Source organism: Pongo abelii, chromosome 5 (genome assembly GCF_028885655.2).
Source record: "Pongo abelii isolate AG06213 chromosome 5, NHGRI_mPonAbe1-v2.0_pri, whole genome shotgun sequence".
NCBI lineage: Eukaryota > Metazoa > Chordata > Mammalia > Primates > Hominidae > Pongo > Pongo abelii.
Window position 1 is genome coordinate 163,281,542 of NC_071990.2, and position 14,695 is coordinate 163,296,236.

Consider the following 14,695-nt stretch of genomic DNA (forward strand, 5'->3'; position numbering starts at 1 on the left):
TTGACAGCGATGCAAAGTCACTGAAATTTTCTAGAATGACATGAGAAAAAATCCTTACAGATAGTCTTTTCCAATGCAAACTTCTCTTTTAAACAGTTTTATTAGAAAAGTTTGCTAATAAGGCAGGAAAGTAACTTTTAGATTTTTTTGAATGAGGGTTTGCTTTTTGGAACCCTTTCAAATTTTGATAGCCTTAAAAAACTACTCTTATTTAACAAAGAGAAACAGCCAGGGTTAATCTGGAGCTTGGAGTCGATATGAGAACGGCTATTTCATCACCAGGCAACTCCTCCAGGCCACGAGTGAGGCCCATGGAGTAACACAGCCTGTGATTCCCTCCCTCACCCTTCACATTGATTGAAAGTGTATCTTCAAAGACAGACTCAGAAGCTCTTTTGATGCTTTTGTTGACAATTTAAGTACAATCTTAGAGTTGTCAGATAATCTCAACACACTTCAGAGAAAAACAGATTTTTTCTGCAAAGACTTTATTTCTATTTTTTGATACATTCATATTTTGTTACACCCTTCCTGTGCAAATAATACTGTGATTCATGTTCATGTGTAGTGGATGATCTTGCTTTTTTTTTTTTCTTTGAGACAGAGTCTCACTCTGTTGCCCAGGCTGGAGTTCAGTGGTGTGATCTCGGCTCACTGCAACCTCTGCCCCTGGGTTCAAGTGATTCTCCTGCCTCAGCTTCCCAAGAAGCTGGGATTACAGGCGCCTGCCACCACGCCCAGCTAATTTTTGTATTTTTAATAGAGACAGGGTTTCGTCATCTTGGCCAGGCTGGTCTTGAACTCCTGACCTCGTGATCCACCCACCTCGGCCTCTCAAAGTGCTGGGATTACAGGCATGAGCCACCGTGCCCGGCCTGCTCTAACTTATTTTAAGAATCACTGTTCTATTCTGGAAAGGGAAAACACCACCACCAAGAAAGGAAAGGAGACCATGCTGGACAGCCTAATAGTCTAACAGGGGATCCTAGGGTGCCTGAGCTCGTGGGAGCAAACCTTGTTCAGGCACCGCAAGCCCAATGCAGCATGCAGACTGGGAAGGCACAATAATGCAAACATCATCAGGAAGAAAGCTGTGGCTGGTGGAAAACACTGTGTGCTCCACGTGACAGAAGGGAGCCACCTGATTTGTCGCATCGGGCCAGTGTAAGGAAGTGTAATTTAGTGGGATTGCCAGTGACACTAAGTCAGGCCCTGATCAGGGTCTGGACTCAGTATGGACACAAGCCACTGGGTGCAGGGGCTCATGCCTGTGACCTCTCTTTTTTTCCCTTACTATAGAGACTTTGATCTCTCCACCATTTCTATGTGAGCTTTGGGCTTCCTGTCGCAGGTCTGTTGTCACCGTGGGGCCATGTTGGAGTCGGTAGATTTTCAGACAGTGAAGCCACATGAAGCTGTGAATGCTGATGTGGCTGCTGCAGAGCCCAGTCTCTCCCCGGTGCAAGGCCTCTAAGAGGACAGGACTGTCTTCAGATGGTTGGAAGAAATGGGTTATCTTAGGCAGTTAGGAAAAGAGGGACAGGTGTCCCGGGATGTGGAAAATTTGAGTTCATCCCCTCTCTTCCCTCCAGCAAGGATTTCAGGTGCTACATCTAAAAAGAGAAGCCCTGTTGCCGATTTCATAATTTATAGAGTCTCTAAATCCAAAAGCGCCTCCATGCGCTAGTGAGACTCATGCCCTCAGTTATGTGCACGATCTTCCTGAGAAGTCAGACAATACAGGTAGAACAAAAGATAGTGGTTGTACTTTCTCTTCTGCGTAGTGTGCGTAAGAGCATGTGGTTTGCCGCATGCAGTGTTGTTAATCTTTTGATTGTGTTGTGAATGGCTGAAAAAAAAGCTGAAAGTTTGACCGAACGGAAATCCAATCCATGTCAACATAAGGAATACTCTAGTGAGTTTACTGTCCTAAGAGAAGGTCTCTCGTGGGGAACCCCTGGTGTGCAGAGCTCTCTGGGACTTGCAGATTGGACAGAGAGGGTGTGCCAAAGGGGTATAAACCCTTCTGATGGAGAGAGTCAGGCATGTCTTCATTTTGGTAGTTCTGGAAAGGCTCCTCTTTAAAGATTCTGATTTAATAATGTTCACTTTTGTTAAGATTGAATATCATTTTGAAATCATTTCTAAACATGTCTCCTTTATAGGCACTTTATCCATTAAATTTACAGTGGAGCCAAATGTATTAGCAAAATCTCCAAGCTGCAAAATGAATACTCAAAATCAAACTAAAGATTTTTTGGTGATACTTTCAGAAAAACAATTTCTTTCTAAAGTTGCCAATCATGAAAGGGAATGAAAGTACATTAACTTGATTTCTTCCCTGTAATTCAAACATTCAACATTCAAATTAACTTTCATAATTTCTCACTTAGTTGACAAGTTGATTTATGCATAGTTGGTATTTCATTAATGCAATTTATATAGATGGAATTCTTAGGGATAAACACGTTTTTGACTATTGCCTGGGGTTCTTTGGCAATAGATGCTTTCTGAAATTTAAATAAGAACATTACTGTCAAAGCCATGAATCTAGTTTTGAGAACCCACTGCAGTTCATTTTACAGAGAAACACCTTGTCAGTAGCATCTTCATGGTATTTACTGAAGGTAAAATGCAGGATATTCAATGTGAGAACTCTCTCTCCAGCTACTGATTCTGCCTGACTCGAATTTAGGTGAGAATGACCCATACAGATACGTGGATTTCACTTGAGTCTGTGCTCCAGTATTTGTGTCATCCGGAGGCTGAGAACGCCTGTTGGTGGTGGCACAGATGGCTCTGCTGTTTTGTGTGGACAAACTGAAAGGGATTCAGGAGCTTCTTCTGTAATTTTGCTCTGCTGTTTTTCATGGACATAGTGAAAGGGATCCAGGAGTTTCTTCTGCAATTTGGCTGTAGTTGGACTTTGAAAAAAAATTGAAGAGTGTGTATGTGCGCGTGTGTGTGCGCGTGTGTGTGTGCGCGCGCGCGCGCGTGTGTGTGCGTGTGCGTGTTTGAAAAGAGAATTAGCAAATGAAGATAGGACACTGGGTATGCTCCCCCAGGATGGGGCGATGCGGCGCCCGGCTGCCCTGGCTACACGTCGAACCAGTGGTCCCCCATGCAGACGCGGTTCCACTCGCAGCCGCAGTTCCAGCACCACTCGAGCCTGCACTGGGGCTGCGGACACTTCATGTGCATGCAGCCTCCTGTTGGGAGCAGAAAACAAAGGTGTGGTGGGTTCGCAGCAAATACCTGGAAAGCACGCATTCCCAAACCAGCACGCTAACCTAGACGTTACTTTCTAAGTGAATAATCACAAGCAATACAAGGGCAGAGAGAAACTTAACTGAGGGGGAAAAAATCATAAAGCACAATAGGGCAGCTCTAAAGTGATGATATTCATTAAGAAATGAATGAAATTGAAGCATGTCACTTTTGCCGGGAACAAGTTTTATTTGTAAATCTGACTTTATTCTCCTGAAAGGGGATTTAGAGACAAACGCTTCATGTTTCATAGATAGGGGTCAATTCCTCATTTAAATATATTCAAATATTAATATATTTATATTTGAATATATATTTAAATATATAGAACACCTAGCATTATTGGTTACTTCCTTTCTATCCCTCTTATCTTAATTAAAATTTGGGATAGCATTAAGGAACGTATTCCCTATTAAAAATAATATTAAAAATTATATATATTATTATATATAATAATATATAATATAAATATATGTATATTTTATATATAAAAATATAAATATATTTATATTTAAATATATTAATTAATAAAATTTGATGATATAACCTAATATAATGTATAATAATTTAAATATATTTTGATTTATTTTTGCTCTTTCTATAGTGCTACTTACTTGGCTTGGCCAAATTCATAAAACAGGAACTGGGATAGCATATTATAATTATTATTATTTCTATTTTTTTGTTTTTTGAGACAGAGTTTTGCTCTTGTCGTCCAGGCTGGAGTGCAGTGGTGTGATCTCGGCTCACTGCAACCTCCACCTCCCAGGTTCAAGTGATCCTCTGGCCTCAGCCTCCCAAGTAGCTGGGATTACAGGCGCCCACCACCACGCCCAGCTAAGTTTTGTATTTTTAGTAGAGACAGGGTTTCGCCATGTTGGCCAGGCTGGTCTCGAACTCCTGACCTCCAGTCATCCTCCCGCCTCGGCCTCCCAAAGTGCTGGGATTACAGGCATGAGCCACTGCACCCAGCCAGCATATTATTTTTAATAGGGAATACGTTCCTTAATGCTATCCCAAATTTTAATTAAGATGAGAGGGAGAGAAAGGAAGTAACCAATAATGCTAGGTGTTCTATGTATATTATCTCATTTGCTTCCCAAAGCACTTTGAGATAAGAGCATCACTCTGCTATAGAATTTCCCCAAGGTGAAGCACTTTTAAATGGTGAAGACAATGATTTCACCAAGGTCTGTGTGATTCCAATGTCCTTTCGTTCACAGAACAGGTTCTTTTCAGCATGAGAGGAAAAGTCCCTTATCTTGGGACTTATTTTGGAATTATTCACCTCCCTCACTTGTTAAACATAGACTCCATGAGTTTCTGGAGTGCACACACCCCTGCTTCAGTCGCTGTGGGGGAACTGAAGGGAGGAGGAAGTGATTTGTATGAAGATGTACAGAGAACTGTTTCTGTCCAAATTTCCTGGATAACCCCGGCAAACGCAGTTTCTTTGCTTGAATCCTACCTAGCGTTGAAGGTGCTCCATTACTCACTCTTACCAATTATCTTGTTAATTGATTTTTCCTGCCAAATTTTCCAAGTAATTGGTTCGGTGCTGTCTCACTTTTATTATTAGAAACCTGGCATGAGAACTTTCACTAATTTAAAATATTTATGAATATATAGGAATAGGCATTTGTTTTAAGATAACTTGCCGACATGTAAAATCTCCTGTTTTCCTAATCCTTTCTGGCTTGTTTTAAAGATCATAAATTACAGATGTGTGGAAAATAAAGGAGAAAACTTACAACACTTTTATCTTCATACTTTCCGCTTAGGTTTGTGCCATTTTCAGCACATACTGAATGGTTGTATATTTATGATGCAAATAATATGTTATATGGTGTGACATAAAACCACTTAAGTTTCTCTAAAATATCATAAATATTTTATCATATCATAAATATATCATTATTATATCATGTATTGTAAAATATATTCAATCTAAATTATTGAGCAATACATTAAAACTTAATGAACTATTAAAGCAATTCTAAATGAAAGGGTAAGAAAGTTTCCTATTGTGATATTTAATATATATAAGCATATATAAACACAAATATGAAGTGTGTGTATATATAAAATATATTTATATATAAAAATATAAATATATATAAATATATATATAAATATATATATATATATATTTTTTTTTGAGACGGAGTCTCGCTCTGTTGCCCAGGCTGGAGTACAGGGTGCGATCTGGGCTCACTGCCACCTCCGCCTCCCGGATTCAAGCAATTCTCCTGCCTCAGCCTCCCGAGTAGTTGGAATTACAGGCACCTGCCACCACGCCTGGCTAAATTTTGTATTTTTAGTAGAGACGGGGTTTCACCATGTTGACCAGGCTGGTCTCAAACTCCTGACCTCGTGATCCGCCTGCCTTGGCCTCCCAAAGTGCTGGGATTACAGGCATTAGCCACCGCGCCTGGCTGATAGATGTGTTTTTCATACACAGTCCCTGGCTCATAACTCCCATAGCTCTTGTTACAGTCTTTTGTCATAATGTTGGGGCAATTCAGGCCTCAGAATTAGGCCCCAGAAAAGAGAATCTCTCCCTCTGACCTTTCCTTGCTCTCCTTTTACCAGCCCAGGGCAGGACTGGAACCTTCCGCAGCTGTTCTGACTGTGGGTTATAAGACCCGGATTTCAGAAAGAGTCCTGCCCGTCCCCTGGAGGAAGGAATGCTGCACAGGGAGGCCAAGAAGAATCTAGACCGGCAGGCCTTGCAGGTTCTCCCCACTCCATCTTTTAGCGTGAGATCAAAGCCTTTCTGTCCCATCGCATTTCAACACGGCTGTCCGTGCGTCCATCGTGCCTATCCCAGGAAGTCTCCATAGAGGGCCCCAGAGGACAGGGTTTGGGGAGCTTCCGGGTTGCTGAACACACGGAGGTTTCTGGTAGGCGGGGCACCCAGGGAAGGCTTGGAAGCTCCGCGATCCTTCCCCCATACCTCGCCCTCTGCATCTCTTCATCTGTATCTTTTGTAATATCCTTTATAATAAACTGGTAAATGTGTTTCCCTGAGTTCTGTGAGCCACTGTAGCAAATAACAGAACCCAAGAGGGAGTCATGGGAATCTCAACTTGAAGCCAGTTCATCAGAAGTTCCAGAAGCCCAGACTTGCGACCGGTGACTGGCAGTCCTGTGGGACGGAGCCCCCAGCCTGAGGGATCAGACACTATTTCCTGGTAGACAGCGCCAGGGTTGAAGAGCAGGACACTCAGCCGGTGTCCATTGCAGAACTGATTGCTTGCTTGGTGCGTGGGGAAAAACCCCCGCACATTCCGTCACAGAAGTCTTATGTGCTGACTGTTGTTATTGAATGAGAGAATAGAAGAAGCATGTTGTTTGTTCTACACTTAGACCGAATGCCAAAAATTAATACCAAGCATTTAATGAATCTGGGATACTAGTATTGTAAATAATATCTTGTTACAGAAGCTAGAATTACAATGGCCTGGTACAGTAAGAATGGAAATGGGAAGAGAGGATATTCACGTTATTAACTTTCCTCCCTAGGGCTTAATATACACAAGGCCATAGAGCTAGACCCCAGGCCATGGAGGAACACGGAGGACTGCAATTCTAAAAGCTTTGCCAGCTTAAAAGTAAGTGCATCCAGGAAGCCGCTGAAACTTCACGCAGATTTGTGGATATAGACATGAAGGGAATGTGGCTTCCTTTGTAGTGAGTTCTGTCTGCAGATGGACACTCAAACCATGAAAAGCTCAGCCTACGCTGGGCAGTCGACATCTGGCTCTGGCCAGCAATTCTTCCATTAGATTTAATGAGAGCATGGAAGTCCCTGAACAACCTGAAGGCACATTTGAGGAGCAGCACACACTCAGTCAGGGAATGGAGCCAGAATCTCATCTGCTTGGGATAGAAGTGAAGACATTTCTGGAGACTGGAGAGGATTATAGGAGAAAGTACCAGGGTTTAGCCTGTGCTTAAGATGGAAATTCCTCGCGTTATCATTTCAACTTCTCTGAGGGAAGAAGGGCATTCCTGAAACACAGCTGAGTATGTAACAGGCCACGAACCTTGATGAGAACCAGGTAACATCCTTGGTCATAGAGGCTATGTCGGTTTCGGTTATAGTGATGCACTGTTAAACAGTTTAGGCCATCGCTAATAAGCTTCAAGTCTCAGCTTTTCCGTTTGTAAGTTAAAAATTTGGAGGTAAAAAATTAGTGCTTTCATTTATGTACATCACAATATTTTCAAGAAATAGCTCAACGGGGAGAAACTTTCCTACAGTCACGAACCATTTGACTCCTACAACTCCATCTTTGGAGGCTGCCGGCATGTTCTGAGTCCAGGGCAGATATGATGAATAATTTTCCTGCTTCTCACCCTAGACTATCTCCCTGCCTCACAGGATCAAGTCCAAGCCCCAAAGCTGCCATTCAGGGACCTAAATTCTGCATCCTACCTACTGCTTCAGCTGAGGCTCCTGCATGCGGTGCCTGGAACACCAGCAGCAGGGGCTGCCTCCACACACCGGGGCGCACACACCCTGTGTCTTTGCTCATGCAGTCCTGGGGCCTGGAACGCCTCCTCCTGCTCCTCCTTGCCTCGCTCATATCTGCTCATTCTTCAATTCTTGGCTGGTATCATCTCTTCCAGGAAGCCTCCTCCTCCAGGTCTGTGTGCCCTGATAGCTTGCTTCCTCTATGTTATTTTATTAAAAAGATCTGTTTATGTGTGTATCTCTAAACTTTACAAGCTAAGTTTTTGTTTGCTTGTTTGTTTGTGTTTTATTTATTCTTTTTGAGAAGGAGTCTCACTGTGTCACCCAGGCTGAAGTGCAATGGTGCAATCTTGGCTCACTGCAACCTCCACCTCCTGGGTTCAATCAATTCTTGTGTCTCAGCCTCCCGAGTAGCTGGGATCACAGGTGCCTGCCACCACACCCAGCTATTTTTTTTGTATTTTTACTAGAGACAGGGTTTCATCATGTTAGCCAGGCTGGTCTTGAACTCTTGAACTCAAGTGATCCGCCAGCCTCAGCCTCCCAAAGTGCTGGGATTACAGGCGTGAGTCACCACACCCAGCCTACAAGCTAAGTTTTAATTCAGCAAATATTTTTTGTCTGGGCTCTCTTCTGGGATTCGGGCCTAGACAGTCAAGGTCCCTGATCTCACCGGCTTATGTTCTAAAGAGCGACAGACGGGGAACATGTAAATGAACAAATTAAGCAATGATCTGGGAAGGAGGTGGTGCTGTGAAATTATTATTAAACTGGTGGGTGGGACTCGTTGGGTAAAGGGGGAAGCAGGCACTGAGATGGAAAGGAGGAAGGCAGGCTAGGCAGAGGAGAAGCCCAGCTCAGGCACAGCCTGAGAGGCCTGAGCTGACGCCCAGGAGCTCTGGGGCTGGGGCAGCTCTCAGGGTGGTCCTGAATTTGGTTAGTGGGTTGGGTATTATGACCAACCAGTAGTCATGGGACATGAGCTCTCCAGGGAAGGGGAGGCAGCCAGAACAAATTCTCTCGGCAGAGGTGATTGCTCAAGGCCATCCACAGGCAGGCCCCCTGCAAAGGGAACGGCAGTGCCTCCCCCTCGAGAGGTGGGATGGTGCTGACAGTGCCCCCCCACAGGAGGGTCTTTGGCAGGGTGGTAAGGGGCGGTCTCACTGAGGAGAGGTCAGCTGGGCTAAGATCTGAAGGACAGGAAGGAGCCAGTCATGGGCAATGACGACACAGAAGTGTCCTGGGAAGGAGGAGCGGGACCCGTGTGGTTGCAGTGTCAGTGGGGACCCCCGGGGGGAAGGGCAGGACTGACATGGCTTTTGAGAAGTCTACACGTCTATGTAGAAGGCGGATCATAAATATGCGAGAGTGGAGGCGAGAGCACCTTTAGGAGGCTGTGCTTGGAAGAGGAGGTGGGCAAGCAGGGCACTGGCTGGGGCTGAGGAGTCAGAGGTGGGCAGACGCTGGATCAGAACACAGGGAAGGCCGTGGTGACTGGGGATTGAATGCAGGGTGAGGAAGAGCGTGGAATGAAGGATGAGCTTTAGCTTAGTGGCTTGAGGAACTGGGCGGTGCTGTTGACTGAGGTGGGGTGCACCCTAGAGGAAAAGGTTTTCTAGGAGCAGCTAGCACTCTGCTTTGTGAAATTTGAGCTGTCCATTGGACAATCTGTGGAGACACTAAGGAAGCAGCTGGCTATTGGAGTCGGACCCAGGGGTGAGATGAGGGTGGGGTGTAGATTTGGGAGCCATCAGTATGTGGCTAGTATTGAAGGCCACAAGACTGGGCTGTGTGTTATGTGTCGCAAAGGTGAAGTGTCTCAGGTGTCCCCACAAGCTGACAGTAAGTGCTGAACCAAACAACCACAGAGGAGAGAAACAGAAAGCAACAGGTCCAGGCTCGCTGACCACTTCATTATTTTTTTTTTTTTTTTTTTTTTTTTTTTTGGAGACAGAGTGTTGCTCTGTCGCTCAGGCTGGAGTGCAATGGCATGATCTCAGCTCACTGCAAATTCCACCTCCCAGGTTCAAGTAATTCTCCTGCCTCAGGTTCCCAAGCAGTTGGGACTACAGGCATGTACCACCATGCCCAGCTAAATTTTCTATTTTTAGTGGAGACGGGGTTTTGCCATGTTGGCCAGGCTGGTCTTGAACTCCTGACCTCAGGTGATCCGCCCACCTTGGCCTCCCAAAGTGCTGGGATTACCGGTGTGAGCCACCATGCCCAGCCTCGCTGACCACTTCTTATCTTGCAAACTGCCACCACCAGAGCCTGGGCTAACGAGGAGGCCACTAAGGCATGGACCCCACACCTGCTGGGTAAATTCTCCACCTGCCGTGCCTGTGACGCCTGCCACAAGTGGGAACATGGGTGGGTGTTTAAGGAGCCCCTTTCCCTCCCCACTGCAGACAGAGACCTGGCTGATTTTCACTAATTTTCTAAGGTTATACATCACACATGTTTATTACAGAAAAGCATAAAAAGAAATAAAGTCCTCTTTGGTCCTATTATGCCTAGAGCTACTCACTATGACATGGTAACATCTTGTTTCCAGTATTTTTCTTCTGATTCTATTTTTTCCCACACATACATTTGTTTCAAAACAGACATCATGTGCCACTTGCTTTGAAATTCTGATTTCTCACTGAGGATGGATGTAAACCTTTCCACCATGCCTTCATAACCTTCATCTACACGAACCAGCCCATGTCTCATGGAGCATGTTTGATACACTGTCTCCATTACTCCTCCTGCCCATGCTGTGAGGAAGTCCCATTGAAACCCATCTTATGAACGAGGAAACTGGTGCTCACACAGCCACAGTCCATGGCAGAGTCCTAACTCCTGCAACACTGCAGTGCCGGGCTGTGTGAAGCTTTACCACAGATTTATCACAAAATAAACCAATCTTTCTCATACTGAGGCCTTTAGACACTTTGATGATTTTCAGTTTACCCTAATATAAATAATGCTGCAGTTGGCACCTTTTTTCCTAAAATGTGTGTGGGGGTGTGGGTGTATTTGCCTATTATATATTTCAGGTTAGTTCTTTAGGATAGATTTTCAAAGGTAGAATTATTGGGTCAAATAATAGAAAGTCTTTATATAGGTATTGCCAAAGTGGTTTCCAGAAAAGTTACGCTAACTTATGATGTCCTCCCCAACCTTGAGAATTATTATTAAAAAACAAAACAAACAAAAAATTAAGGCCGGGCACAGTGGCTCACACCTGTAATCCCAGCACTTTGGGAGGCCAAGGTGGGTAGATCACCTGAGGTCAGGAGTTCGAGCCCAGCCTGGCCGACATATAGTGAAACCCCATCTCTACTAAAAAATACAAAAATTAGCTGGGTGTGTTGGCGTACACCTGTAGTCCCAGCTACTTGGGAAGCTGAGGCAGAAGAATCTCTTGAACTGGGGAGGTGGAGGTTGCAGTGAACCAAGATTACGCCATTGCACCCCAGCCTGGGCGACAGATCAAGACTGTTTAATCTCTGTGCTTTACACCCTTGTCAGTGAAATACCAGGCCTGTTTATCCCAAACCATCACACATCTTCTCCTGGGAAGGACCCTTCCGTGTTCTTTCCCTCCCACTTCCCAGTGCACCCAGTGGTGGTGGAAACTAGAGAAGCTCTTTCCTTCCATTCCATCAGTGCCTTCTGCTCTTTTTTTTTTTTTTTTTTTTTTTTTGAGATGGAGTCTTGCTCTGTCGCCCAGGCTGGAGTGCAGTGGTGCAATCTCGGCTCACTGCAAGCTCCGCCTCCCGGGTTCACACCATTCTCCTGCCTCAGCCTCCAGAGTAGCTGGGACTATAGGCGCCCGCCACCACACCCAGCTAATTTTTTGTATTTTTAGTAGAGACAGGGTTTCACCGTGTTAGCCAGGATGGTCTTGATCTCCTGACCTCGTGATCCACCCGCCTCGGCCTCCCAAAGTGCTGGGATTACAGGCATGAGCCACCGCGCCCAGCCGCCTTCTGCTCTTTATAGGTGCACGCCAATCCCTGCATTTTCTAGGAGCATTGCTGCATGCAATGGAGTAATAAGGACACACTGGGTAAATTCTTTATTTTCTCTGCAGGAAGCCACTGATACAGCACTAAGGACTTGGACTGAGCTAAGCCAGCACCTGCGGCTCTGGGATGTGTTCAAGCACACTCTTGTTTGTATTAATGAAAACTTCCCGAAAGACATAACTGAAAAGAGAGAGGCTTGAGTGCCCATCCTGGGATGGCCGGGCTTCCCTCTCACAAGTCAGCCCTGGTCAACCTGCCAGCCAGGGCGCAGCTGATGTTCATTGAGGAGAAGCTGGGAGAGGCTGCACCTGGCTTCGTGTCATTGCTCATCTGTGATGGTACCGCTGACTCTGCCTTGCACACGTACAAGTGCACCACATTGAGAAAGGGCTCTCCGACCACTGGTTGTGATGGCTTTGCCCTGAGTGGCATGTCCAGGATAGACAGCAGGAAGACCCCCACTGGTACTGTGAGTCATCAGGGGCAGGCCACAGGGATCTTTAAATATAGACGAGAGTTTAATTTCGAATAATGTTGCGAAGCTGGGGAAGGCTACAGACTGATGGCCGTCAGACAACAGGATCATACAGTGCAGTCATCAGCGCTGGGGAAGGTCACTAGGGAGGACGGAAAAACCACAGCTGCCTCCTGACTGCCACTTATCCTCAACCACATTCCATATCTTGGTTCCAGTTTCTATATTTATTCCCTTTCCAACCACATAAATGCTAACTGTGTGCCTCACGTAGCCATGGAACTACTCACTCATTAAATATTTCTGTGTAACAAAAACAATAATAACGATAATGGGTAACATTAATCGAGGGGTTACCCAACACACCAGGCACCTTCAGACAGTGTCGCATTTAATCCTGGAATCCCTGACGGGTATGATTCTCCCCAAAGAGCCCACGACATCCTCATGCTCTGCTCAGCACAGACTCACCATTTTTTTCCACTGGTACATGGCAGCGGGGACAGGGCTTGGTGGTTTTCTTGATGGTTTCTTTGGAGGCTTCTTCCCAACGAGCCTGCTCTGCGGCTCTTTCATCGACTCTGTAGGCCTGGGGAAACAAAGAGGAAAGGCGTTTAATCTCAGCTTTCTATTACTGGGATTGAAGTTTAGGTTCCCTGTACACTGGTACAGGAAATTCTTGAACACAGGAGTGCCTTCGGGCAAGAGGCCTAAATATCAACGCACTTGACAAATGCTAGACAGCTGTTGGGCAGCTGGGGATGCTCTCCCTGGCATGTGGTGTATGCGTAGGAGCGGGGAAGAGATTGTTCGGTTTTGTAGTGTGAGCTCCTCTATTCTGTTGTTTTGCATAATTGTAATAAATAACACCTATCAGGTGCTTAATATGCAGGCAAGGTGATCAGTGCTCAAATACGCTTCTCATTAGACACTTCATTAGATGTGAAGTGAGGATCTAGTTTTTATTCCACATTGAGGATTAGATGGGTGATAACATGGCCCAAAGCTGGTAAGTGGGAGCATCAGTGTGACTCTGGAATCTTTGCTTTTAAACTTTGCTCTACATCTTGTTATCCTTCCTTGCACCTGGCAAATGGGGAACTCCAAATGTTGTCACGGAAGGGACAGGAGCAAGAACAGGAAATGAAGTCGATGTGCCAGAGAGGGCAGTGGGAGCTGTGAGTGAAGATTGTGGCCCTGGAACCAGCTGTCTGGTTCAAATCCCAGCTGTACCCAGAGAGGTGACTCTGGAAACATTCCCTAAGCTCTCTGACAGTCTTTATCTCTTAGATGAAATGCCTTGTGTATTGGGGGGTATGGAGGATTCTATGAGTTAATTTCTTCAAAGACTCAGAATGACTCCAGTGTGGCAAGCTTTTAAATACATTTGCTGACATTATTCATGTCACCGAGAGCTGGGTGGTGCCTGCACCATCATGTATAAGGAGGTTTTCTGGTGGGAGTGGAAGCAAGAGGTCCTCGGCTAGCTGTGCTTGACATCTGTGACCTTAAGGATCAGCCATTCGCTGATTATCCCCAGATAAGATGCAGAATCACCAAAGACATGAATCCAAACTTTGTCGTTTCATTTTCGAATTCCAAGCCTTTTTGAAATGTTAAAGTTTTTGAGTCTTTATAGATGAAGTATTATGAGGAAAATAACTGTACTGCATTTAATAGTTTCTTTAGGAATTAGTGTTCATGTTTCTGTTATTTCTGTGGAAAGTCAATTCTTCCAGAGCCAAGATCACATTTGAGACATCCTCATATCTCCAGTTTCTGGCATAGAATCTGGTACACAGCAGGCGATCAGTACATTTCAGGTGAGTGAATGAATGAATGACGCAGCCCAGGAGGGCACTAAACTTTCAGGGGTTACCAAATTTCAGGGGTTACCAAGCTTTCAGGGGTTACCACTAAACTTTCAGGGGTTACCGAACATCCAAAATAGGACCCCGTGAAATGGGCAGGGCACGTGGCTGGCATCCCTGACAGTGGTGGGGGCACCACAGACAAGCTTTGCCTAGGGCTGGTCACTGGGTGAAGCCAATTTCGTTTTTGTTAATGAGCCATCATGGGTACAAAGGAAACACCCTTTGATAACTGCCAGGGTGTCACGTGATTTGTGAATACTTTGTTAGAATAACGTGCGGAGTCAGCTGCTAGGAGGCAACGGTAGGTCAATGAGTGCTTCCTTTGCTAAGATCCACTCACGGCAGAGGCCCAGTGAGGGCGCTGTGGTTAGTGAGGGCCATTTCACAACTTGGTAACTAGGTATGCATCTTCATGACACGTCTTCCATTCACCACAGAGTCTTGTGTCGTCCTAACAGTCAGTGACACGTGGCAAACACCCATCCCCCCACCGACCTGCACCCCAACGCCACCCTGGCCTCATGTTCCATGCTGTTCTTTTTCAGGTCTAGGGGTCTGTAGCTCTGTAGCAATGGTTTAGATT

The 14,695-nt window shown here is 45.3% G+C and overlaps 1 protein-coding gene across 1 annotated transcript in view; it reads right to left on the reverse strand.

Moving 5' to 3' along the window:
• Positions 1-471: 471 nt before the first annotated feature.
• Positions 472-14,695, reverse strand: part of PRKN (parkin RBR E3 ubiquitin protein ligase) — a 1,392,587-nt gene continuing 1,378,363 nt past the window's right edge. Inside the window, 2 exon segments of the mRNA NM_001132049.1 lie at positions 472-3,209; positions 12,710-12,827. Coding sequence (NP_001125521.1) covers positions 3,097-3,209; positions 12,710-12,827 — 231 coding nt within the window. The 3' untranslated portion in view covers positions 472-3,096.